This window comes from Pteropus medius, unplaced genomic scaffold, assembly GCF_902729225.1.
Source record: "Pteropus medius unplaced genomic scaffold, Ma_sr-lr_union100, whole genome shotgun sequence".
Taxonomy (NCBI): domain Eukaryota; kingdom Metazoa; phylum Chordata; class Mammalia; order Chiroptera; family Pteropodidae; genus Pteropus; species Pteropus medius.
The window spans coordinates 904112-931577 of record NW_024351646.1 but is presented as its reverse complement, the minus strand read 5'-3'; the positions used below and the strand labels follow the sequence as shown (position 1 = coordinate 931577).

Sequence of the window (27466 nt, the reverse complement as noted above, 5' to 3'; positions counted from 1 at the left end):
CCTGTCAGAATGGCTGTCATCAACAAATCAAAGAACAACAAGCGTTGGTGAGGATGTGGAGAAAAGGGAACTCTCATACATTGTTGGTAGGATTGCAAATTGGTATAGCCACTATGGAAAACAATCTGGAGGTTCCTCAAAAAGTTAAAAATGGATATACCTCTTCTTCCATCTTTAAAGCCAGGAACTGTGGGTTGGTTCTTCCCACAATACACCACTCTAACATCCTCTTTTATCTAACTCTATACTTTTTAAGGACCCTGAGATTACATTGGCCCCCACTCAGGTAATCCAAAGTAATCTCCCTATTTTAGGACATCTTTGGTGGGGGAGGGGGCATTATTCTGCCTACCAGAGGTCCACGAGACCCACATTCCTCCTTTTCCAGAAAACCACATCTCTGTGTGCAGCTCGTCCTAATCATCAAAACTTCCAAGAACTAAGAAGGGTCTGAGATTTTACCCTACTTATAAGCTAACATGTTTGCCTTTCATAGTTTCATGGATACTGGCAAAAGACATGAAACGCCTAGCAGTAGTGGTAGCCCGTAGCATGAGTATGAACATTTGTGCCACATTTCTAAACCTCTTTTCTTAAGGATGATACAAAGAGGGCCAGATGATACCTGCACATGCAGTGGTTTCCATTATAGGAGAGGATTCCCAGGCTTATGGACCCCTTATCTTTCATAATGGGTAGTAAGCCTGCTTGATATTTACCTGGAGGGAGACATTATCTTGAGTATAATTTCTAGTATAACCTTCCCTTTGCTCTGGATGGGGACTCTATCTTTTAAGGATGCTTGCTATATAAACATCCTTAAAAAGATAGTTTGGAAAAAAAGCACTCAGTGAGTCTCCTTGCAAAATGTATAGAAATGTGAGAGACCTGTGAGGAATTGTCTCCCAATAGTCTCTCACATTCCTTTTAATTTATAACATTTAACAGATTCTCTTCCCTCTTGTTTTTCCCTTTAACTCTTTATTTGCTGAGGAAACTGGGTCATTTGCCCTGAACTATGTCCCACATTTTGGAATTTGCTAATTGTATTCTTGTGGTGTTATTTTAACAGTTCTTGCATTTCCATTTTAATGTGAACTGATAAATCTAGAGGCTTGATCAATTCAGATTCAATTTTTGTTTTTGGCAACAATACTTTATAGGTGGTGTTGAATGCTTGCCAGTTCATCCCTCCTGGAGGCACATAATGCATGGGTGTTTCTCTCAATGTATTCAGAGGTTGTCAACCTGATCCATTTTATAAAAGTCCCTTCAGTCTTTCACATGATAGTTTTGGCAGCCAATGGTGATCTTTGGTTTTATTTGCATTAATTAGCTGGAATACCTCTGCAGATAATAAATTTCCATAGTCAACTTTGTTTATTCTGAAATGCAGTACTTAGAGGAAAGATAATTATTGTAGTATAAAACTCAAATAATATCTCTTTCTTGTTATATAAAACACTTCAACGGTGATCTGTTACTGAGAATTCATGCTATTTCCATGACCAGACTCCACCATACTTCCTTAGATGTTTTTTCATAATCACCTCATGACATATTACATAGTCTTCTCTCCTTTTTACAGACCTATTTGCTCTTTCCTTAATTACTACATATTTTCCTATCTCCACACCATTATTCGCTTTTTTTTTCCTGGAAAATATCTCCTCCACTTAACTCTATCACACATATTTTTTTCCAAGATTCAGTTTAAACTGTACCAACTCTGTGGAACCTAAATATACATCTCCAGTAGAATCGTCTATTTTCTCTATGGGGTCTAGAGTGTACTGTGAATGTATTTCTAATATGCACTTTTGTTTTTTTGTGTTTCTTTGAAACTGAGTTATATTTGAAAAACATTGAATTGCCCACATCTTAAATAAATAGTTTGATGAGTTTTGACATATATATAATTATCACTCAAATTAAAATTAAAATATGGAACGTGTTCATCACTCTCGAAAGTAACTCTTGACCAGTCAATATCCTCCCCCTGAGGCAACCATTTTTAAGATTTTTAATCTCTATGGATTAGCCCTGCCTGTTATTCATTGTCATATAAATAGAATCATACAGTCTATGTTTGGCTTCTATTTGTAAAGTAACGAAGTATTTTGAAAGTCATCCAGGTTATTGTGTATATCAGTAGCTATTTCTTTTTTTTTTTAATTAAATTTATTGGTGTTACATTGGTTAATAAAATTACATAGGTTTCAAGTATACAATTCAATAATATGTCATATGTATTTTGCATTGTCTGTTCACCACTCAAAGGTAAATTTCCTTCCGTCATCATATATTTGACCCCCTTCACCCTTATCTACCTCCTCGCCTCCCCCTTTCCCTCTAGTAACTGCTAGTAAACTGTTGTCTTTGTTTATGAGATTTTGTTTGCTTGTCTTGTTCATTCGTTGCTTTCAGTTTTATATCCCACAGATAAATGAAATCTTATGGTTCTCAACTTTTTCTGTCTGGCTTATTTCGCTTAGCATGATTATCACAAGGTCCATCCAGGTTGTCTCAAATGGCAATATTTCATCTCTTCTTATAGCTGAGTAATAGCCCATTGTATATATGTGCCACTGCTTCTTTAGCCAATCATCTATCAAAGGACACTTTGGATCTTTCCATGTCTTGGCCACCATGAATAATGCTGTAATGAACATCGGGGTGCATATATCTTCACAGATAAATGTTTTCAATTTTGGGGGGTAGATACCCAGAAGAGGGATTGCTGGGCCATATGGTAATTCTGTTCTTAGTATTTTTGAGGAAACTCCATACTGTTTTCCACAGTGGCTGTACCAATCTGCAGTCCCATCAGCAGTGTATGACGGTTCCTTTCTCTCTGCATCCTCTCCAGCATTTGTTATTACTTGTTCTGTTGATTATAACTATTCTAACAGGTATGAGATTGTATCTCATTGTGGTTTTGATTTGCATTTCCCTAATAGCTAGAGATGTTGAGCATCTTTTCATATATTTGTTGGCCATTTGTATGTCCTCTATGGAGAAATGTCTGTTCAGGTCCTCTGCCCATGTTTTGATTGGATCCTTTGATATTTTGTTGTAATTAAGTCGTATGAGTTCTTAGTATATTTTGGATATTAGGCCGTTAAGTAGTCAATTCCTGAGAATGTTTCATGTGCACTAGAGAAGAATGTATAAGCAGTTGTTTGGCTCTGTAAATGTCAATGATGTCCAGTTGGTCTACTGTGTCATTTCAGGATGTTATTTCCTTATTGATTTTCTGTTTGGATGATCTATCTATATCCAACAGTGGGGTATTTAGGTCCCCTACTACGATAGTGTTTTGGTCTGTTTCTCCCTTTAGTTCTGTTAGTAACTGCTTTACATATTTCGGGGCTCCCTGATTGGGAGCATAGATATTAATAAGTGTTATGTCTTCTTGGTGCATGATTCCCTTTATCATTATGAAGTGTCCCTCAGTATCGTTGTTTACCTTTTTTTATTTTCTATTTTGTCAGATATTAGCACCACTACTCCTGCTTTTCTCTCAATGCCATTTGCTTGAATTATCATTTACCACCCTTTCACTTTGAGTCTGTATTTGTCTTGGAGTTGAGATGTGTCTCCTGAAGGCATCTTATTGTTGGGTTTTGTTTTTTGATCCAATCTGCAACTCTGTGCTTTTTTATTGGTGAGTTCAGTCCATTTACATTTACAGTGACTATTGAAATATGCGGTCTTCTTGTAGCCATTTTATCTTTTGCTTTTTGGTAGCTCGGTGTTTCCATTGCTTCCTTGTCCTTGTGTTTCTGTTTTATTTATTTTGGTTGGCATTTCTGGGTTTTCCCTCTGGTCCTTCTTGTTTTATGTTATATACAACAGTTCTGAATCTTTGGCGTGTGGTTACCATTATTAATATGTAAAGGATATTTATATATATATACAGTCGTCCATTTTCTTCTGCGTGTGCTTTATCTCCATTCCCCTTTGAGAATTTGGATTTTTGTATCCCCACCTTTTCCATCATTGTTATGTCAATTTGTTCCTATCTATGCTGAATGTTCATTACTATCTTGTTATAACAATTCTCTTATTATTATTTAAGCTTATAATGCCCTGTTCTTAGTAAGAGTTGCACTCTTTTGCTTCTATTTGCCTGATAGTCACTTTACTCCTAATTATATATTTTTTTGTTGTTGTTGTTATTTAGTTTTAGGTGCACTAACCCCTTTCAGTATTTCCTGTAGTGCAAGCCTCGTAGTGGAGAACTCGCCCGATGAACTTGCAGCTCCTTCACCCCTCCCCCTTCTCCTCCAGGGAGCTTCTTTATTACTCCCAGTCCACCACCCAACACCCAGAGTTCTGATCTGTGGTAGCTCTTATGTACAGATCCCAGGCTCAGACGTGCTGGTGTGCAATTTTGATGTTTTTTTGTTGAGTTTTAGATGTTCAGCTTATTGTTGTTTCAAGGGGAGAGATCTAGGGACATCTCTCACTGCCATGTTTCCGCAGTCTTGAAACTAATTTAAATAAATAATTTTTTTTAAAAAAAGAGATCTGTGGGTGCAGCTTTTGTCTAATGGAGTGAACCCAATGAGAGTCACAGATGACCCTAAAAATTTTAGAACAAAATATATTTGCAGAAACACTACCATCTTAGGCTGAAAGGATTAGAGGCTATACAAAATGGAAAGAAGACATTTGACCCCCAAAATTTTATTGGCAGGAAGAGCTGAGAAATCTCTTCTGTCACCTAAGGATGACTTAGAAGGTGGGACCAAGAACTCAGAGGGTGCAGCCAAAAGCCATGAAGAATTATTCCTAGGCAATTAGACCTAATCATGGAACGCCTAACTGCCCAGCCAAATAACACTTTCCTTCGACATTTTAAAAGTATCATTTGGTTATATTTTGACCTCCATTTCTTCTGTTGACTAGTAAATGTTCATTTAAGTCACTGTTTCCCTGTATGTAATATGTCATTTTGGTTTCTTTTTCCTGGCTGCTTTCAAAATCTTTTCTTCTTTGGTTTTCAGTAATTTGACAACTACGTGCCTACGTATGGTGTTCTGTGGACTTATCCTGCTTGGGGTTTGCCAAATTTCTTGAAGCTATAAATTTATGTTGGGTACCAAATTTGAGAAGTTTCTGCCCATTATTTTTTAAAACATATTTTCTGCTTTTATCCTGCTGGGCCTCAAGTTACATGCATGTTAGATCTTTTGATTTTTTCTTACCTGTTTCTGAGACTCTTATTATTTTTTGTTTTAAATTTTGTCTCTACTTTTCAGATTGGATAATTTCTATTGGTGTGCCCTTACATGCATTAACACATTCTTCTGTTATTTCCATCTGCTGTCAAGACCATCCAGTTAATTTTTTAAGTTTCAGATAGTATTTTTCAGTTCTAGACTTTTCAGTTATTTTTTATCGTTTATTTCTCAGTTGAGCCATCCTATTTTTCATTCATTATGAACATTTTTACAGTCCTTTTTATTTTTTTTTATTAGTTTCAGGTATACAGTATATTAGTTAGACATATAGTTTATGAAAAGATCCTCCCAATTACTCTATCACCCATCTGGCTCTACACACAGCCATTACAATACTATTGACTATATTCCCTATGCTGTACTCTACATCCCTTTGACCATTTTTTAACTACTAATTTGTACTTCTTCAACCCTTGTCTTTTTCTCCCAGCTCCCTAACCCCTGTCCCCTCTGGTAGTCACCTGATTGTCCTCTGTATCTGTGAGTCTGTTTTCATTTAGTTTGTTCCTTTTGTTCTTTAGATTCTGCATATAAATGAAATCACATAGTATTTATCTTTCTCTGTCTGACTTATTTCACTCAGCATAATAACCTCTAGGTCCATCCGTATCATTGCAAATGGTAAGATTTCTTTTTTTGTGCCTGAGAAATATTCCATTGTATATATGAACCCAGAACTTCTTTATCCAGTCATCCATTGATGGGCATTTGGGTTGCTTCCATATCTTGTCTGTTGTGAATAACAGTGCCATGAACACAGGGGTGCATAAATCTTTACAAATTAGTGTTTTGGGTTTCTTTGGATAAATATCCAGACTTGCAATTGCTGGGTCAAAAGTAGTTCCATTTTTAATTTTTTGAGGAACCTCCAGATTGTTTTCTACCATCAGTGTATGAGGGTTCCCTTTTCTCCACATCCTCGCCAAGACTTGCTCTTTATTGATGATAGCCATTTTGACAGATGTGAGGTGATATCTCATTTGGTTTTAATTTGCATTTCTGTGATGATTAGTGATATTGAGTAACTTTTCATATGTCTATTGGCCATCTGTATTTCCTCTTTGAAGAAACACCTATTCAGGTCTTCTCCCCATTTTTTAATTGGATTGTTTGTTTTTGTTGTTGAGTGGTATGAGTTCTTTATAATTTGGGATATTAACTCCTTATCAGATGTATCATAGGCAAATATCTTCTCTCATTCAGTAGGTTTTCTTTTTGTTCTGTTGTTGGTTTCCTTTGCTGTGCAAAACCATTTTAGTTTGTAGTCTCATTTGTTTGTTTTTTCTTTTGTTTCCCTTGCCTGAAGAGATATATTAGAAAAGAAATTGCTAGTAACAATATCAGAGAATTTACTGCCTATGTTTTCTTCTAGAAGTTTTATGGTTTGGGGTCCTACATTTAAGTCTTTAATCTATTTTAAATTTATTCTTGTATGTAGTGTAAGAAGATGCTCCAGTTTTATTTTTTTGCATGTATCCGTTCAGTTTTCATAACAGTTTGTTGGAGAGAATATCTTTACCCCATTGCATATTCTTTTCTCCTTTGTCATAGATAGAATGACCATATAAGCGTGGCTTTATTTCTGGGCTCTCTATTCTGTTCCATTGATCTATATGCATCTATTTTATGTCAGTACCATACTGTTTTGATTACTATAGCTTTGTAGTATAGTTTGATATCAGGTAGCGTGTTACCCCCAACTTTGTTCTTCCTCCAGATTTCCATGGCTATTCAGGATCTTTAATGGTTCCACATAAATTTTAGTATTATTTGTTCTAGTTCTCTGAAAAATGTCATTAGTATTTGGATAGGGATTGTGTTGAATCTATAGATTGCTTTGGATAGTATGGCATTTTAACAATGTTGATTCTTTCTACCCATAAGTACAGTATATTCTTACATTTATTTATATCTTTTTTCGACGACATAATTTTATGAGAACAGGTCTTTTACCTCCTTAGTTAATTTGATTCCTAGGTATTTTATTGTTTTTGGTGCAATTGTAAATGGTATTGTTTTCTTAATTTCCCTTTTTGAAAGTTCCTCTTTGGTGTATAAAAATGTCACTAACTTCTGCATATTAATTTTGTATTCTGCTACTTTACTGAATTATTTGATCAGTTCTAACAGTTTTTGGAGGAATCTTTAGGATTCTCTATATATAATATCATGTAATCTGCAAATAATGAATGTTTTACTTCTTCTTTTCCATTTTGGATGCCCTTTATTTCTCTTTCTTGCCTGCTGTTCCAATGCAGTGTTCAATAGAAGTGGTGAAAGTGGGCATCCATGTCTTGTTCCTGATCTTAAGGAAAATGTTTTTAGCCATTCCGCATTGAGTATGATGTTAGCTGTAGGATGTCATATATGGCCTTTTTTAAGTTGAGGTATTTTCCCTCTATTCCCACTTTGCTAAGAGTTTTTATCATACATGGATGCTGGATTTAGTTGAATGCTTTTTCTGCATCTATTAATATGATCATATGGTTTTTATCTTTCAGTTTGTTAATGTGGTGTATCACATTAATTAATTTGCTGATATTGTACCAACCTTGCATTCTAGGAACACAACTTGATTATGATATATGATATTTTTAATGTATTGCTGAATTCAGTTTACTAATGTTTTGTTGAGAATTTTTGCATCAATGTTCATCAGGGATATCAGCCTATAGTTTTCTTTTTTTTTCTTTTTTCTTTTTGTAATGTCTTTGTCTGGTTTGGAATTGGGATAATGGTGGCCTCATAAAAAGAATTAGGGAGTCTTTACTCCTCTTGAACTTTTTGGAATAGTTTGAGAGGAATAGGTGTTAATTCTTCTTTGTATATTTGGTAAAATTTGCCTATGAAGCCATACCATACAGGACTTTTGTTAGTTGGAAGTTTTTTGATTACTGATTTGATTTTGTTGGTGGTAATCAGTTGGTTTAGATTTTCTGTTTCTTCTTGACTTAGTCTTGGGAGATTATATGCTTCTAGGAATGTATCCATTTCTTCCAGATTTTCTAATTTGTTGGCATAGAATTGCTCATAGTCTTTTCTCATGATCCTTTGTATTTCTGTGGAGTCCATAGTTACTTTTCTTTCATTTCTGATTTTAATTATTTGGATCTTCTCTAGTTTCTTCTTGATGAGTCTAGTTAAGTGTTTATCAATTTTATTTATCCTTTCAAAGATCCAGCTCTCGTTTTCATTGATCTTTTGTATTGTTTGTCTAGACTTTATTTCATTTATGTCTACTCTGATCTTTATTATTTCCTTCTACTCATTTTGTATGTTGTTATTCCTTTCTAGTTCTTTTAAGTGTAAAGTTAGATTGTTTATTTGAACTTTTTCTTGTTTCTTGAGGTAGGCCTGTATGGCTATGCATATCCCTCTTAGGACTGCTTTTGCAGTGTCCCATAGATTTTGTGTCACTGTGTTTTCATTTTCATTTGTCTCTAGGTATATTTTGGTTTCTTCCTTGATCTCATTGTTAACCCATTCATTGTTTAGTAACATGATATTTAGCCTCCTTGTGTTTGTGTATTTTCCAGTTTTCTTGTTGATTTCTAGTTTCATATCATTGTGTTCAGAGAAGATACTTGTTATGATTTCAGTCTTCTTAAATTTATTGATACATTTTTGTGCTCTAACATGTGGTCTATCCTGGAAAATATTCCATGGGCACTTGAGAAGAATGTATATTTTGCTGCTATGTGATAAAACATTCTGAAAATAACAATTAAATTAAATTAATTTCATCTAGTACGTCACTTAAACTTGCTATTTCCTTGTCGATTTTGTCTGCAACATCTGTCCATTGGTATCAATGGAGTGTTACGGTCACCTACCATGAATATATTACTGTCAATCTCTCCCCTTACGTTGGTCAATAATTGCTTTATATATGTAGGTGCACCTATGTTGAGTTGTACATGTTTACTAGAGTTATGTCCTCTTGTTGTATTGATCCCTTTATCATTATGTAATGTCCTTCTTTGTCTCTTATTATAGCCTTTGTTTTAAAGTCTATTTTATCTTATATAAGATTGCTACTGCAGCATTTTTTTTCATTTCCATTTGCATGAAATATCTTTTTCATCTCATTACTTTCAGTCTTTGTATGTCATTTGATCCAAAGTGGGTCTTTTGTCGACAACATATGTATGGGTCTTCTTTTCTTATCCATTCAACTACCCCGTGTCTTTTGATAGGAGCATTTAATCCATTTACATTTAAAGTGATTATCGATATGTACAGAGTTATTGCCATTTTATTATTCATACTTATATGTTTTTCTCCCTTCTTTCTACAGAGGTCTTCTTAACATTTCTTGTAATACTGGCTTCTTGGTAATGAATTCCTTTAGCTTTGTTTTTTCTGGGAAACTATCTCACCTTCCATTTTAATGGATAGCCTTGGTGGGTAGAGTAGTCTTGGTCGTAGGTTCTTGTTTTTCATCACTTTGAATATGTCTTGCCAGTCCCTTTAGGCCTGCAAATTTTCTGTTGAATCAGCTGACTTTCTTATGGGAGTACCCTTGTAAGTGACTAACTGCCTTTCTCTTGCTGCTTTTAAGATTGTCTCTTTGTCCTTAACCTTTGGCATTTTAATGATAATGTGTCTTGGTGTGGGACTGTTTGGATTCCTCTTGTTTGGGACTCTTTGTGCTTCTTGGACTTATATGTCTAATTCCTTTGCCCGATTAGAGAAGTTTTCTGTCATTATTTCTTCTCTGTGGCTTCCTGTAAAATTCTCTGATAGCAGCAAGGCCAGTCACTGTCCACCTCGGGACTCCAAACACCAGAGATCAGTTTAAGAAATACTGTGTCTCAGGGCAGGGTTTGTGGCCTGCCACTGAATGTCTCTCCTGGGATATATGGGCCTTGCATGAGCCTCAGGAGTCGGGGTTTGTTGCTTGTGTGGAATGTGGGGCCCCAGGAAGGGGCAGGGCAAAGGTGGCTGCCGGGCAACTGGGTAATTTGTGTGTTGGGTTGGTAAGGGTCTCGGGAAGATCTGGGGCCATGATGCCAGTATAGCCACAGATGTGCTGTCAGTTCTGGGTCCACAGGCTCCCGTAAAAGTTACAGATGACAGCGAGGCCCATTGCCATCTGTGTCGGGCCCATAGACCTCTGCAATCCATCCAAGAGAGACTGCAGCTTGTGCTGGCAGCAGAAGCCCGCCACTGAATGTCTCTCCAGGTCTGTTGGCTGTGCAGAATGTAGGGCCCATGGAAGGGGAAAGGCAGGGGCAGCTGTTCCGCAATGGCCTGCACAAGCAATTTGTGGGTTGGAAGGGGCGGGGTCTCAGGGAGACATGGGGCTTTCAGACCAGTACAGCATCATTTCTGATGTGCCGGGATCCACAAAAGTTACAGATATCAGTGAGCAGCTGTGCTCTGCATCGGGCCTACAAAGCCCCGTAATATGCCTAAGAGGTAATGCAGCTCATGCTGACAAGAATGGTTGGCCACCAAATGTCTGTCCTGAAATGTGCACACCACAAGCTGAGACTTGTTTCCTGCATGGAATGTGCAGCCCTAAAAAGGGGCAGGGCTGTATTGGCTTCCTGGCAACAGGCCTGCCCTGGGCTATTTGGGTGTGGCAGGACGATCCCACCAGCCACTGCAGCTTCAGAATTAGCCATGTGAGAGGAGAGTTCAACACAGGCAAGATGGCGCCCATCTACAGACCATCCCGGAGGGGCTCTCGACAAAGGAACAATGGCTGCTGTCTCTCCAGCCCTCGCTCCGGTGTCAGGCAACTCAGTTTTTCCCCATGTGTCTCTTGCACCTCACAAACTGCCAACCTTTCACTGGCGCCCGAGGTAAGAGTCTATAGGCGAGTGAGTCTGTGTGCTGGCCCTTTAAAGAGGATGTGTGAGATTTCAGGTTCCTTCCATCTCACCCGGGTGGCCAGAATCTCCACAGATTTTTACAGTCAGATTTTGTGGGAACTCCTCTTCCTGGAGCTGGGACTCTGGGCTGAGGAGCCCCTGTGTGATGCTAGGACCCCTTTCTCCATCAAGGGGACCTCTGTAGCTTCTCTCTCCCTCCTGGTGCTCCACCACCAGGCCAGCCCACTTCACATCCCTGCCCCTTCTACCAATCTCAATGTGACTTTGGCTTTATATCCTCAGATGTATGTGTTATGATGATTTAGACTTCAGGTGGTTCTCCATGTTGATTGTTTTATAATTTGTAATTTTAGTTCGGTTCTGAGAGGAGGCAAACCCCATTTTTATCTAGCCCGCTATCTTGACACATACCCCCTTTTATGTTCTGGAGTTTAGTTATACATAAGCTAATTCTAGCATTTGGATGATAGGATCAATCTCTGCATTTACTGTTGAATGTCTTATCTTTCTCTTGACACATTTCTGTCTCTGTGTTGAGTTGTTTTGAATTGTATTTTGGTTGTTGCACTGACTGGGTCTGTTCACAAGCTAAAAGCTATAAAAATGGTAAACATATCCAGTGCTATCTCTTCTCCTAAGTGTTAACTCTCTTCTAGTAGATACCTGATTTTGGTTGCTCTTCAGTGTCTTCAGATAATGGTTTTTTATATTTTGTTCGGAGTGTATAATTCGTATCTGTATGAGGGTTGGTCTGATAAAAGCAATTCTGTCATACTGGAACTTAATATTTGTTAATTTAGGGGTTAATTTTTTTTATATGGTATGAGGTATAGATCAAAGTTCTTTTTTCCTCCAATACTGATATCTATTCATAGACCTACACCCATCAACACTGAATATACGTTCTTTTTCAGGGATATGTATGTTGAATCATATAGAACATATTTTCTGATGGAATTAAATTAGAAATGAGCAATAAAAAGGCATCAACAGAAAATATCCATATTTTTTAAAGTAAATGAAAATAGTAGGAGCTATCTGAAGTTTTACAAAAAGTATACATGCTTCCTTCTAAAAGTTATAGAACCCAAGTTTTCCATTAAAATGAGCCACAAAATAGTATCAAGATTAAATCCTGTACAAAATTATTATTTTTAAAACCAAAAGACTAAATGTCATACACAATAGCAGAAATTTATTTGATATTTGAAGTCTTTATAACATTATGTATAACTAGGTATTTAATAGGCATACCATATGGCATATTATGGTGAAAAAATCATTAAAAACAATTTTCCATCTTCTCCCCATCCCCCAGTGCTGACCTGTCACCTTGAACAGGATTGTGTTGTTACAGGTCTCAGTGTCATTTGAGGATGTGACTGTGGAGTTCAGCAGGGAGGAGTGGCAGCAACTGAACTCTACTCAGAGGCACCTGTACCAGGAGGTAATGCTGGAGAACTACAGCCACCTGCTGTCAGTGGGTAAGCACTACTGAATCTACAAGGAGCCTGTTATAGGTAAAATTTTGTCCCCCAAGTAAAATATGTTTAAGTCCTAACTACCAGTACCTCAGAATATGACCTGTAAAGGTTTTTACAAGAGTAATCAAGCTAAAATGAGGTTATTAGGTTAGGTTCTAATCCAGTATGACTGGTGTCTTTATAAAAAAGGAAAATCTAAACACAAAAACAGACACTCACAAAGGGAAGTTATTGTGAAGACACAGAAGGAAAAGATGGCTATGTGACTGGAGTGATGCATCTATAAGCCAAGAAATGCCTGAGGCCACCAGAAGCTAGGAAAGAGACATGAAACATTTCCTTCCCTAACATTTTCAAAAAGAGTGCGGCCCTGCTGATAACTTTATTTTGAACTTCTGGCCTCTAGAACTGTGAGACAATAAATTTATGTTGTTTTGAGCCACTAAATTTGTGGTACTTTGTTATAGCCACCCTAGGAATCAAATACAGATTTTTGTACTGCGAAGTGGGGTGCTGCTCTAACAACTACCTAATAAAAACATAGAAGTGGCTTGGGAATTGGGCAATGAATAGAGGCTGGAAAGGTTTTGAGGTGCTTGATAGAAAAAGCCTAGATTGCCTTGAAGAGACTGTTGGTAGAAATATGAATGTTAAAGATGCTTTTGGTGAGTTCTCAGATGGAAGTGAGGAACATGTTATTGGGAACTGGAAGAAAGACAATCCTTGTTATAAATCGGCAGAGAATTTGGCTGAATTGTGTTCCCTTGGGTGGAAATTAGAACTTGTAAGTGATGAACGTGGTTATTTACCTGAGGAGATTTCTGAGGAGTATTAAAGGCATGGCCTGGCTTCTCCTTGCAACTTAGAGTAAAATGCTAGAGGAAAGAGAGAAATTGAAAAAGAAATGGTTAGTAGAAAGGAACCAGAATGTGAAGATTTGGAAAATTTTCAGACTATCCACATTGCATAAAGGGGAAGGTATACTATGGAAAGAATACCAAGAGTGTGGCTGGACAAACGTTTGCTAAAGAGATTAGGTGTATGACCTGTGGATCTAATCAACCATCTCAGTAGAAACAATGCCAGTTTGGGCTGAAGAGGACAAAAATAGAAAAAATGGAAGAAGGCTCAAATTCGTGGGATTCTACAGCCAGGAAGCACGCTAGTAAAGCTATTTGGTTGTGAACGTGTGTTAAACTTCAAGAAAAGTGATGAACGACCCCAAAAATGGTTCAAGAACCAGTAGACTATCACTGCCACCACAGGCCCAGAGAGCATAGGCCAGGAAAGTGCAGAGTGACAGGCTGTCACCTCTTTGGTTCCAGCAGATGAGCCACCCATTTGGTTCTAGGGCTGAGAGGGCAGGACCACCACTCAGGGCTGAAGATGTGAGGTTGCCACATGTAATTTGAAGTCACACCTCTCAACAGTTACACACTCTCTTCAAAGTTCTTTTCAACTTTCCCTTATGGTACTTGTTGACTGTTGATTTTATTTAGGTATTTAGCCTTAGACGGAGTTTCCCACTCACTTTGGTCTGCATTCTTAAGCAACACAACTCTGGGGAGACCCAGGCTCAGTGCTCCAGGGGCTGCTACTGGCTTCACAGGCTAGGTCTCAATCAGAAGGACTTGCGTCCTCTACAAGTGGCACAGGGAAGTGAATCTTCCATGTGCCACATTTCCTGTGTCCCACCATGGGGCAAAGATTCAGTACTAGTCTATTCCATGTTTACTTTCTGTTACTGAGGGAATTCTTAGTAATTTTCTTTTTCTCTACTGACTAATATGCTTAAATTCAGTGAATAAGTAAATTGAGACTCGGCAGCAAGTCTAAAGCTGGTTCTTAAAAGAGCAGTTATCCACAGAGGATGGCAGGGCTCTGCTCCAAAATCCTAAAATCTGTACTGTCATTCACCTAATGGGATCTGTCAACAGCTCCATCTCTATCTGCCACTGACTCTTCAAGCACCACTGGATCTGCTGGAATATATGGCCCAAGTGGCAGAGAGGCTTACTTGGCAGCTTGCACTAGTCACATAGGCTTCTCTTGTCCTGGGCCCCACTCAAAACTGGCATCTTTTTGAGTCACTCAGTAAATGGGCCAGAGTAACACACCCACATGAAGAATATACTGCCTCTGAAATCCAAACAGGCTCAGTAGGCGTTGTGCCTCTTTTTGCTCATAGGAAGAGCCAGAGGCAAAAACTTATCTTTCACCAACTGGACCTATAGAAATTTCACTGAGGTGGAAGGCCCCTTAATTTTTGTCAAATTTATTTCCCACTCTCTGATACACAGATGTCTTACTCATAAAAGTCTAGAGTAGTTGCTACTTCTTGTTCACCAGGTCCAATCAGCATAATGTTGTTAATGTAATGGATCAGTGTGATATCTTGTGGACAGGAAAGGTGACCAAGATCCATGCAGACCAAATTATGACCTAGGACTGGAGAGTTGATAGACCTCTGAGGTAGGACGTGAAGGTATATAGCTGGACTTGCCTTATACATACTTGTGTATAGCACAGTCACCCTGGTAAAGGCTGGAATAGAAGGTGGAAAGGTTTTGCTTCTAGTGGTCTTTACTAACAGCTGTTGCAAAAAAGCATTTGCTAGATCAGTAGCTGCATGCTGGGTACCAGAGGATGTCTTAATCTGCTCAAGCAATGAAAACACATCTGGTACAGCAGCCGATATTGGAGTTATCACTTGTTTAAGCTTATGATGATAGATAGTCATTCTCCAAGATCTGTCTTTTGCATAGGCCAAATAAGCTCATCAAATAGGAATGTAAGTGGCAATCACCACCCCTGCATCCTTCAAGTCCTTAATGGTGGTACTGATCCTTGCACTCTCCAGGAATGCAGTATGGCTTTTGGTTTACTATTTTCCTAGATATAGGGAGTTCTAGTGGCTTCCACTTGGCCTTTATCACCATAATATCTCTTACTCCACGGATCAGGGAACCAATATGAGGATTCTGCCAGTCGCTGAGTATATATAGTCCTAATTATGCATTCCTGCACTGGGCAAATAACCACAGGATGGATTCCGGAACCCACTGGGCCCACTGTGAGAGACACATGAGCTAAAACTTTAGTGATCACTTCACTTTCATAAGCCTCTACTCTGTCTGGTGGGCCGCAGTGACCTTTTGAGTCTTTTGGAATCGGTGTAAGTTCAGAGCCAGTGTCTAGTAATCTCTGAAAAGCCTCATTATTTTATTTTCTTCAATGCACAATCACTGTGGTAAAGGGCCGTAGGTCCCTTTAGGGAAGGCTCAGAGGAAAATTAGTAGTATAACTTTTTGGCAGTGTATTGGGGTCTTTCCTCAATGGACTTGGCCTCCCCATCATTCAAAGTGTTTTGAGTTTATAAACTGGTTCAGGTCTGGGAATTGATTGAGGAGCCAGGACTCTGCTTCTGTGTTTCAAGTTAAACTTCTGTTCGCTTGACCTAGAACTCTTCTCTTTATACAGATAAAGAATTTAGTAGATTGGCCATCTGTTTCTTTTCTAGGGACCTCATGATCAACTAGCCAATACTTCTGCAAATCAGTCTATGCTGATTATTGCTTTGATCCTGCTGTCCATTACAGTAACCATGTCCACCTTGCATTTGGCAGTTAAGTGCCTCCACTTGGCCCCTGACACCCCTGGATCCTATTACTCCCATTGCATTTAGGTTTCCCAATTCACTGGCAGCAGTTCTTACTGTAATTTCTGACCTACAGAGTATTCACAGAGCTCTTCAAGGATACTGGGGGCCCCCCTCACAAATTTATTTCTCACAGTTGTGATGACACATCTTTGGACCCTCCCAATGTGGGTGAGTGGATCTTACATGATAAATACATTTTAACATTCCTATTTCCCTAAGCCTTTGGATACCTTTCTCAGTATACCAAAGCAGTTCTGGCATTTCATCTGCATTTAGTATAGGGCACTTTTTGGTCCATGTTTCTGCCAGTCAACCAAACAAACTGTTCAAGCTCTTTCTAACCCTCCAAGTGGCAGTATTAAATTCATAATTTGCTTAGTATACTCATATCAATAAATTCAGTCTGATCCAGCTTTATGTTTCTTCCATTATCCTCCACTCTTTTAAAAATTAAAAAAAAATCAATTACATTTAATATACAATATTATATTAACTTCAGGTGTACAGCATAGTGGTTAGACATTTATATAATTTACCAAGCAATCCCCCCAATAAGTCTAGTATGTACCTGGTACCATACATATTATTACAATATCATTGACTATATTCTCTGTGCTATATTTACATCCCCATAACTATATCATAACTGCCAATTTGTACTTCTTAATCCCTTCACCTTTCACCCAGCCTCCAATCCCCCTCCCATCTTATCCCACACCTTTAATGTCCATTTCAACACAGATTTCCCAGATTCCTGTCTATAAATTGGACAAATCATGTAGTTCTTTTGATGTATAATGCACCTCCTCATGGGTCACTTTCTGCACCTCACCCTTTGGGACCTGATGGGACTTGAGTCTAGTTATAGGTCTAGAAGTAAAGAGGGGTGGTGGGGTGGGTCTTGAGGGAAATCATCAGTGCCTTTCAAGACAAATACCTCAGGGGAGGCCATTGCAGCCTCCTCAGGCAAAGTAGAGGTAATCTAAGTTGAGGGTAGAAGGGCTGCTTCTACTGGCAAAGAAAGCTCATCTGAATTTAGAGGTTCAGTGTCCTCATATGGCCCCCTTCCAATTTTCAAGATCTCCTTCCTTCCCATTTAATGCCCTCACTTTAACAACGGACACTTTGCAAAGTTGGGAATTCAATTTGGGTTGTAATTTAGCCACTCACAGGATAAGACTCTGGGTTTGGTTTTCAGCAGTCTCAGCTCTGCAGCTATAGAAACTAAAGTTTTCTTTCAGGACAGACATAGAAATTTTCAGGTCATTTATGTGGTGCTTGAGCTGGGAAATCAAATCCCTGAGCTCATCCTTTTCTTTCTGCACTTTGTCCAGCGCAATTAGAAGCAACCAGCCAATCTTATTATATTTGTAAGTTTGGTAAAAATTTCTGAGATATCAAATACATGGTCACCCAGAACCTTGCCTGTTTTAAGTATTTGATTAGGAGTATCCAGTGGTGATATTTTGCATATCTCTATTGCTGCATTATGTCACAGACTATCAGTGCCCTCTTTACGACTGGAAGTAGAGTCATTAGTGCCTTTATCTAATCAGAATAGGGAACCAATCCCAGAAACCTCTTAACCAATTGAGAAAATGCATCCTTAAGATTCAATATTTCGTTCCTCTAGAACGACGCTTGGTACCAAAATCTGTATTAGGGTTCTCCAGAGAAATGGAACCAACAGTATATATGTATGTGCATATATACAGAGTACACACATACACATATATATTAGACACTTTCATATATGTGGGGTAGGGGGAGATTTATTTTAAGGAATTGGCATACCTTATTGTGGGGACTGTAAGTCTGAAATTTATAGGGCAGGCCAGCAGGCTGGAAATTCAGGTAAGAGTTGATGGTTGTCGTGAGTTTGAAATCTGGAGGGCAGGTCAGCTGACTGCAAACTGAGGCAAGGATTCTGTGTCGTGGTATGGAGGTAGAATTTATTTTTCCATTACCAGCTGGACACAGAAATAGACATGCATAAAGGGAATACGGTGAGAAAACACACAGAGACAAGACAGACATGTAACTGGAGTGATGCATTTACAAGCCAAGGAACACCAAAGATTGCTGGCAAACACCAGAAGCTAGAAGATGCAAGGAAGGGTTCCCCCTCCTCCAGAGGGAGCATGACCCTGCTAACACCTTGAGTTTGGAATTCTAGCCTCCAGAAATACGAGACAATAAATCCCTGTGGTTTTAAGTTCCCTAGTTATTTGGTACGTAGTTACAGCAGTCCTAGGAAACTAAGACAGAACCTTAGTGAGAGGGCATTTCTGTTCTCAAATGCTGAGTACTCTGGGGTATCTTAAGTGTGTGATGATGTTGTCCTTGGTTGGTCTGAGATTCTGCAGTGCCTTTCACCTCTGTGATTATTATTCTTTTTCCAGTGAAATGTTGCTTTCCCAAAGAACAAATGGAAAGCAATTAGTGGGACCCAATTCTCTATCATGTCCTCTTAACAGGGTATGAAATTCCCAAACCAGAGGTCATCTTCAAGTTGGAGCAAGGAGAGGAACCATGGGTGTTGGAGAGAGAAACCCCACATCAAAGCTGTTCAGGTGAGTAAATGTGACCCAGGCAGAAGGGAGACATGGAAACACTTTTTTTTTTCCTAACAGAGGCTGACACCTTTAAAATGCTATCATTGCTGTTTTTGTTGAGGTTTAAATTTTAGAAGCTGCTTGATCATAAGTAGCATTGACGTCTCAGGTACCAAATTGTTCCAACTGTCTTCTTTGCTTGGGTTTCCTCCAGGAGAATTGCTGTAAATCCTACACTCTGGATCATATGCCAGCCTTCTTCACTGTGGATCTTGCTTTCTTGGATTCTCTCTCCTTCCATCACATTTTTATGCTTCATTACTTAAAGCCTAACCAGAGGGTCTTAGATTCTTATCATATATATTCAGGTTTTAATGGATTTGCCTTCTTTGAAAACCAGTTGGTTGCCTTACTCCTTTTTTTCCTAGTACCCTTTTACTTATTCTTTTCACTTTCATCTTCTCACTCTAAGATACCAATAAACTGTCACCTACAGCCAACCTTACCTCCTCTCTTTGTATGTATAGCCTTCAGATTCCTCACTCCTTTCCACCTCCCCTATCTCTGTGTTTCTTTCTCATCTTCTGACTTTATGATCACTGTCATGTAGCATTTTTCCTTTTAAAATCAACTTTATTAAGGGATAATTTACATACGATAAAATATATCCATTTCAAGTGTACAGTTTGATGAGTTTTGATAAGGTACACACTTGTATAACCACCATCCCAATCATGACATATAACATTGCATCACACAAAAATACTCCCTTACACCCCTTGTAGTCAATGTTTACCACCACTTCAGCCCCAGGCCACCATTGACATGCTTTCTGTCACTATAGATTAGATATACTTGTATTTATTAATGTTTTTATCATTGGAATCATACTGTCTATAGACTTTTCATTCAACATAATGATTTTGTGATTTATCCATGTTACTGAGTGTATCACTACATTATTCCTTTTAGATGCTGAATACTATACCATGATATGAATATATTGTCATTTTTTTATCTATACACCTATTGATGACAAGTGATTATTTGGTTATTATGAATAAAGCTGCAGAGAACATTTTGGTCTTTGTGTGAACATACGTTTATATTTCTCTCATTGTAAATACCTAGGAGTGGAGTTGCTAGGTCATATAAGAAGCATATGCCTACTTTTGTAAGAAGTTGCTAAACTGTCTTCCAAACTGGCTGTGTCATTTCACATTCTCAGCAGCAAAACGAGAATTTCTGTTGCTCTATATCCTCACCAACACTTGCCATCATCAATCTCTTTAATTTTTGCTATTATAGTGGATTTGTGTAATAGTATCTCATTATGATTTTTAATTTATTTATTTATTTTACATACTGAAAGAATATTATTTTATATTTTTAATGTCCAAAAAACAGAATTCCTGGCAAAAACAGTCAAAAAGAAGTTTTATTATATCATATGATGATGACAAAAGAGTATGATAATGAATATTCACAGTAACATCAGAAACATGCTGTCTGTGTTCATATTTTACAGAATAGTTTGTTTTCTGGAAGTTTAAAAAGTATGTTTTTAGTCCTCTTAATGACATCATCATCTAGTACATTTATATATCCTTATCTAGTTGATATCTATTAAGAAACATGTTTATAAACATATTCCTATTTTTTTTTAGTTTTTTTATTATGGCGACATTGGTTAATGAAACCCAGTTAGTTTCAAGTGCATAATTGAACAGAAAGGCATATATATATATATATATATATATATATATATGTATATATATACACACACACATACATACATATATATATATACACACACACATAACATACATATACATATATATACACATTTATATGTATATGTATATATACATATATACATATATATATATATATATATATATATAGTATTGTGTGTTCACCATCCATAGATAGATTTCTTTCTGTCACCACATATTTCACCTCTTTTTCCCCATTTACCTACCCCCACCTCTGGTAACCATTAGTCTGTTGTCCATGTCCATGAGTCTCTATTTGTTTGTCTTGTTTGTTTGTTGCCTAAAAGGTTTATATCCCACACATAAGTGATATCATGTGGTTTTCAACTTTTTCGGTCTGGCTTATTTCCCTTAGCATGATTATCTCAAGATCCATGCAACTTTTCGCAATAGGCAGTATTTCATCTCTTCTTATAGCTGAGTAATATTCCATTGTATATATGTACTGCATCTTCTTTATTCAATTTCTATTCTAGGACACTTTCATTTTTTCCATGTCCTGGCCACCATGAATAATGCTGCCATGAATATCAGTGTGCAAATGTCTTTTCAGATATATGTTTTCATATTTGGGGTAAATACCAAGTAAGGAGAATGCTGGATCATATAGTAGATCAATTCTTAGTTTTCTGTGGGACTTCCATACTGTTTTTCACAGTAACTGTACCAATTTTCAGTTCCACCAGCAGTATATGAGAGTTCATTTTTCACCGCATCCTCTCCAACACTTGTTATTATTTGTCCTGTTTGTAACAGCTATTCTAACAGGTGTGAGATGGTATCTCATTGTAGTTTTGATTTGCATTTCCCTAATAGCTAGTGAAGTTGAGCATCCTTTCAAAAGTTTGTTAGACATTTGTATGTCTTCTTGGGAAAAGTATCTGTTCAGGTCCTCTACCCATTTTTCGATTGGATTGCTTTTTTATTGTTGTTATTCAGCTATAAGAGTTCTTTGTATATATTGAATATTAGGCCCTTTCGGAAGAGTTGCTTGCAAATATATATTCCCATTCGAATGGTTGTCTCTTTACCTTATTGATAGTTCCTTTTGCTGTGCAGAAGCTTTTTAGTTTGATGTAGTCTCATTCATTTATTTTTACTTTTACTCCCCTTGCCTTTGAGGTCAAATTCATAAAATTCTCTTTAAGTCCAAGGTCCTTGAGTTTAGTTCTTATGTTTTCTTCTATGCATTTGATTGTTTCAGGTCTTATATTCAGGTCCTTAATCCATTTTGAGTTAATTTCAGTGTGTGGTGATAGACAACAGTCTAGTTTCATTCTTTTGCAGTTGGCTTTCCAGTTTTCCCAACACGTTTATTGAAGAAGCTTTTTTTCTCCACTGTATGTTTTTGGCTTTCTTGTTGAAAATTATTTTCCCACATAAACATGGGTTTACTTCTGGACTCTGGATTCTGTCCCACTGGTCTGTGTGTCTGTTTTGCTGCCAATACCATGCCATTTTGATTACTGTCTCTTTTTAGTATAATTTGAAGTTGGACAAAGTGATGCCTCCAGCCTCGTTCTTTTTTCTCAAGATGACTCTGGCAATTCAAGGTTTCTTGTGTTTCCATACAAATCTGATGATATTTTGTTCTATTTCTTTAAGAAGTGCCGATGGAATTTGGCATGAAATCTGTATAATGCTTTAGGTAATAAGGTCATTTTAACTATGTTGATTCTTCCAGTCCAAGAACACGGAATATCTTTCCATTTCTTTGTATCGTCTTCAATCTATTTTAATAGAGTCTTGTAGTTTTCATTATATAGGGCCTTCACATGTTTCGTTAAATTTATTCCTAGGTATTTTATTCTTTTTGTTGCAATTGCAAAAGGAATTATTTTTCCAATTCTTTTTCTGATACTTCATTATTAGAGTATAGGAACGCTATGGATTTTTGAACGTTGACTTTGTATCCAGGGACTTTACTGTATTTGCTTATTGTTTCTAGTAGTGTTCTTGTGGAGTCTTTATAGGGTTTTCTATATAGAGAATCATGTCATCCGCAAATAGTGACAGTTGACTTCTTCCTTTCCTATTTGGATGTCTTTTATATCTTTCTCTTGCCTGATTGCTCTCGCTAGGACCTCCAGTGAATAACAGTGGCAATAGTTGACAGCCTTGCCTTGTTCCTGGTCTTAGGGGGAAGGTTTTTAGTTTTTCACCAATTAAGTATAATGTTGGGTGAGGGTTTGTCATATATGGCCTTTATTCTGTTCTATACCGATTTTGTTAAGTGTTTTAATCATGAATAGATGCTGTATCTTGTCGAAGGCTTTTTTCTGCATCTATTGATGTGATCGTATAATTCTTATTTTTTAATTTGTTTATGCGGTATATCATATTAATAGATTTGCGTATGTTGAACCATACTTGTGCCCCTGGGATGAAGCCCACTTGATCGTGGTGTATAATCTTTTAAATATGTTGCTGTATTCGGCTCGCTAGTATCTTATTTAGGATTTTTGCATCTGTGTTCATGAGAGATATTGGTCTATAGTTTTCTTTTGTGTGTGTGTTATCTTTACCAGGTTTTGGTATCAGGGTAATATTGGCTGTCTAAAGTGTGTTGGGGAATATTGCCTCATCTGCAATTTTTTGGAAGAGTTTGAGGAGAATAGGTATTAAATCTTCTTTGACTGTTTGGTAGAATTCACTGTTGAAGCCATCTGGTCCTGGACTTTTACTTTTTGGTAGGTTTTTGATGATTGTTTCCATTTCCATACTGCTGATTGATCTATTTAGATTTTCCAGTTCTACTTGATGCAGTCTAGGAAGATTGTATTTTTCTAAGTACTGGTCCATTTCTTCTAGGTTATTAAATTTGGTGTTATATACTTTTTCATAGTATTCTTGCATGATCCTTTGTATTTTTGAGATGTCAGTCATAATTTCCCCTCTTTCATCCCTGATTTTATTTGTGTCCTTTGTCTTTTTTCTTTAGTGAGTCTAGGCAGGGGTTTGTCAATTTTATTAACCTTCTCAAAAGAATCAGCTGTTTGTTGCGTTTATTTTTTCTATTGTATTTTTTTCGTTTGTTTTCAATTTCATTTATTTCTGCTCTAATTTTGATTATTTCTTTCCTTCTGCTGACTTTAGGCTTCATTTTTTCTTTCTTTTCCAGTTTTTTCAGATGAAGCATTAGGTTGTTTATTTGGGCTCGTTCTTGTTTTTTTGACGTAGGCCTATAATAATATGAATTTTCCTCTTATTACTGCTTTTGCTGTGTCCCAAATGTTCTGATATGTTGTACTATCATTATCATTCGTTTCTATGTATCTCTTGATCTCTCTTTTTATTTCTTCTCTGACCCAGTCATTCTTCAGTAGTAGTATGTTGTTTAATATCCATGTTTTTGTAGTTCTTCTCGTTTTCCTTTTACAATCTCCAGCTTCAAAGCATTATGATCAGAGAATATGGTTGGTATGATTTCAACCCTCTTATATTTGTTGAGGCTATCTCTGTCCCAGTAAGTAGTCAATTCCTGAGAATGTTTCATGTGCACTAGAGAAGAATGTATAAGCAGTTGTTTGGCTCTGTAAATGTCAATGATGTCCAGTTGGTCTACTGTGTCATTTCAGGATGTTATTTCCTTATTGATTTTCTGTTTGGATGATCTATCCATATCCAACAGTGGGGTATTTAGGTCCCCTACTACGATAGTGTTTTGGTCTGTTTCTCCCTTTAGTTCTGTTAGTAACTGCTTTACATATTTCGGGGCTCCCTGATTGGGAGCATAGATATTAATAAGTGTTATGTCTTCTTGGTGCATGATTCCCTTTATCATTATGAAGTGTCCCTCAGTATTGTTGTTTACCTTTTTTATTTTCTATTTTGTCAGATATTAGCACCACTACTCCCGCTTTTCTCTCAATGCCATTTGCTTGAATTATCATTTACCACCCTTTCATTTTGAGGCTATATTTGTCTTTAGAACTGAGATTTGTCTTCTGGAGGCAGCATATTGTTGGATTTTGTTTTTTGATCAAATCTGCAACTCTGTGCTTTTTTATTGGTGAGTTCAGTCTATTTACATTTAGAGTGACTATTGAAATATAAGGTCTTCTTATAACCATTTTATCTTTTGCTTTCTGGTAGCTCAGTGTTTCCATTGCTTCCTTGTCCTTGTGTTTCTGTTTTATTTATTTTGGTTGGCATTTGTGGGTTTTCCCTCTGGTCTTTCTTGTTTTATTTTATATACTTCAGGTATGAATCTTTGGTGTGTGGTTACCACCAATCTTTGGTGTGTGGTTACCATTATGAATATGTAAAGGATAGTTGTATATACATACACAGTCGTCTGTTTTCTTCTGTGCATATGTTATCTCCATTCCCTTTGGAGAATTTGGATCTTTGAATCCTCCCCTTTTCAGTCATTGTTGTCTCATTTTGTCTCTATGTATGCTGAACTTTCATGACTATCTTGCTATAGCAAATCTCTTTTTATTGTTTAAGTGTATAATGCCCTGTTTTTGTAAGGGTAGCAGTCTTCTGCTTCTATGTACCTGATAGTCACCTTACTCCTAATTATGTTTATTTTTTGTCATTTTGTTTTAGGTGAGCTGACCCCTTTCAGTATTTCCTGTAATGCAGGCATCGTAGTGGGGAATTCCCTCAATTTTTGTATGTTGGAAAAGTCTTTATTTCTCCTTTATATCTAAAGGAGAGCTAGGTTGGATACATTATTCCTGGCTGGTACTTCCTTTCATTTAATAGTTTTAATATGTGATTCCATTCCTTTCTGGCTTGTAAGGTTTGTGCTGAGAAGTTTGACAATAATCTAATGGGTTTTACTTTATCGGTTACTGTCTTCTTTTCCCTGGCTGCCCTGAGAATTCTTTGTCATTGATTTTTTTTTATAATTTTAATACAGTGTGTCTTGGAGAAGACCTTTTTGGGTTGAGATAGTTGGGTGTTCTATTGACTTTTGAATGCCAAGTTCCAGCTCATTCCTTAGACTTGGGAAATTCTCATCAACTATTTGTCTGAAAATGCTTTCTAATCCCTGCTCCTTTTCCTCTCCTTCAAGAATGCCCATTATTCTTATGTTTCCTCTCCTAATGGTATCAGGGAGTTCTTCTATTTCTCTTTCATTATTTTTCATTCTTTGGTTTCTCTCTCCGTCCTTCTGATTTATTTCTAGATTTCTTTCATCGATATCACTGATCTTTTCCTCCATTCATTGACTCTATTTCCCAAGATTGCTATTTCATTTTTCAACTCTTGCAGTATGTTCTTCATCTCCTGAAGTTCTATTCTGTTCTTTTTGAGGGTTTCATCTCCTTGCTAAAGAACTCATTGTGCTCATCTAGTTGTTTTTTTCAGTTCCCGAAATGGTTGATATGAATCATTTAGGATCTCACTGAGTCTTTTCAGAAGTGCCATCTTGAATTCTCTGTCATTTAAGTCGCATATTTCTATGTCTGTAAGCTTATTTTCTGGAGATTTTTCTCTTTCTTTCCATGATGCCTTGTCACTTTTGTTGTTCATGATGTTTAATGGACTATTTCTCAGCCTGGGCATTAATGGAAGTGTATTATGCTTTTTTTCCAGAAAGAAGATTTATTAAATAAAGGTCTCTCTTTAACCTGTTGCGTAGAAAGCATTTTTCTTTTGGTTTCCAGTACATGGCGTCTTAGCCTCTTGGATCCCTGCTTTACATAAAGCCTTAATAATGCCTTTTTTTTTTCTTATAGATGTTTAAGCATGCTCACTACCCTCAGTCTCATTCCCTGCCACTGTTAGCGACAGTTTCAGTAGTGTTTGCTCAGATTCATCTGGGTCTCCACTGTGTCCGTTCTCAGAGCTCGGAGAATATGGGGAGACGGGCTCTCTGGGTTTGGGTATGTGGGCTGTGGCTCAGCTTCGGTTTTGTAACCATGGCTGGTAAAAATCCATTGTTGTTTCTCTGCTGTCCCCACTTCTCTGCTACCCCCATTTCTCTGCTTCCTGTCCTGATGACTGGGCCTTTCTGCTGGCCCCGTGGAGCTCATAGTTCTATGAGGCAGGGCTGATCAGGGAACTTGTGGCACCTTCTCCCCTCCCCGCTCTTCCTACAGTGAGCTCCGGCTGCGAGAGGCAGCTCCTTTGTTTCTCCCAGTCCACTGCCTGACACCCAGTGTTCTGACCTGTGGTAGCTCTTATACGCAGATCCCACGCTCAGACGTGCTGGTGTGCAGTTTGAGTGTTTTTTGCTGCGTTTTAGATGTTCTGCTTATTGTTGTTTCAAGGGGAGAGATCTGGGGTTGTCTCTCATTCCCCCATGTTTCTGAGGTCACTCTCTTACTTTGGGTTTTGTTTGTTGTTCTTTTACTAGTTATTTTAAGTGTAAATTGTTTATTTGAGATTTTTCTGGTTTCTGAAGTAAGCCTGTATTCTATGAATTACCCAGTTAGAACTGCTTTCACTGTGTCTCATAGATTTTGAGTCGTGTTTTCATTTGTCTCTAGGCATTTTTTTAAATTTATTTTTTATTTTTTTAATTTTTAAATTTTAATTAGTTTCAAGTATACAGGACATTGGTTAGACATCTATATCGTTAGTTAAACTATCCCCCCAATTGCTCTCTCCCTCCCCTGACCCTCCACCTAGCCAATGTATTAATGCTAATCGCATTCCCTATGCTGTGCTCTCCATCCCTGTGACCATCCATCAGCTACTAATTTGTACTTGTTTAACCCTTCACTCCATTCTCCCAGTCCCCTCAACCCCTCTACCCTCTGTCTGTCACCAAATTGTCCACTATATTTGCGAGTCTGTTTTTGATTAGTTTGTTCTTTTTATTCCTTAAATTCCGCATATAAGTGAAATCATATAGTGTTTATCTTTCTCTGTCTGACTTAAATACCTGCTAGGTCCATCAAAGCAATATCTTTTTCCACCTCCTTCCTTTTCATATGTAGGAG

At 37.5% G+C, this 27466-nt stretch overlaps 1 protein-coding gene across 7 annotated transcripts in view; it reads left to right on the top strand.

The window, feature by feature from the left end:
* The window catches only part of ZNF81 (zinc finger protein 81), an 81151-nt gene that overhangs the window by 36302 nt on the left and 17383 nt on the right, over window positions 1-27466 (top strand). For 4 of the 7 annotated variants that reach the window (XM_039843791.1, XM_039843794.1, XM_039843796.1 and 1 more), the window contains 2 exons: window positions 12447-12573; window positions 18712-18807. In XM_039843791.1, the coding sequence (XP_039699725.1) occupies window positions 12447-12573; window positions 18712-18807 (223 nt within the window). Of the gene's footprint in view, window positions 1-12407; window positions 12610-16307; window positions 16403-18711; window positions 18808-27466 lie in introns of all 7 variants that reach the window. The other 3 variants (XM_039843798.1, XM_039843795.1, XM_039843797.1) reach the window with 3 other exon arrangements.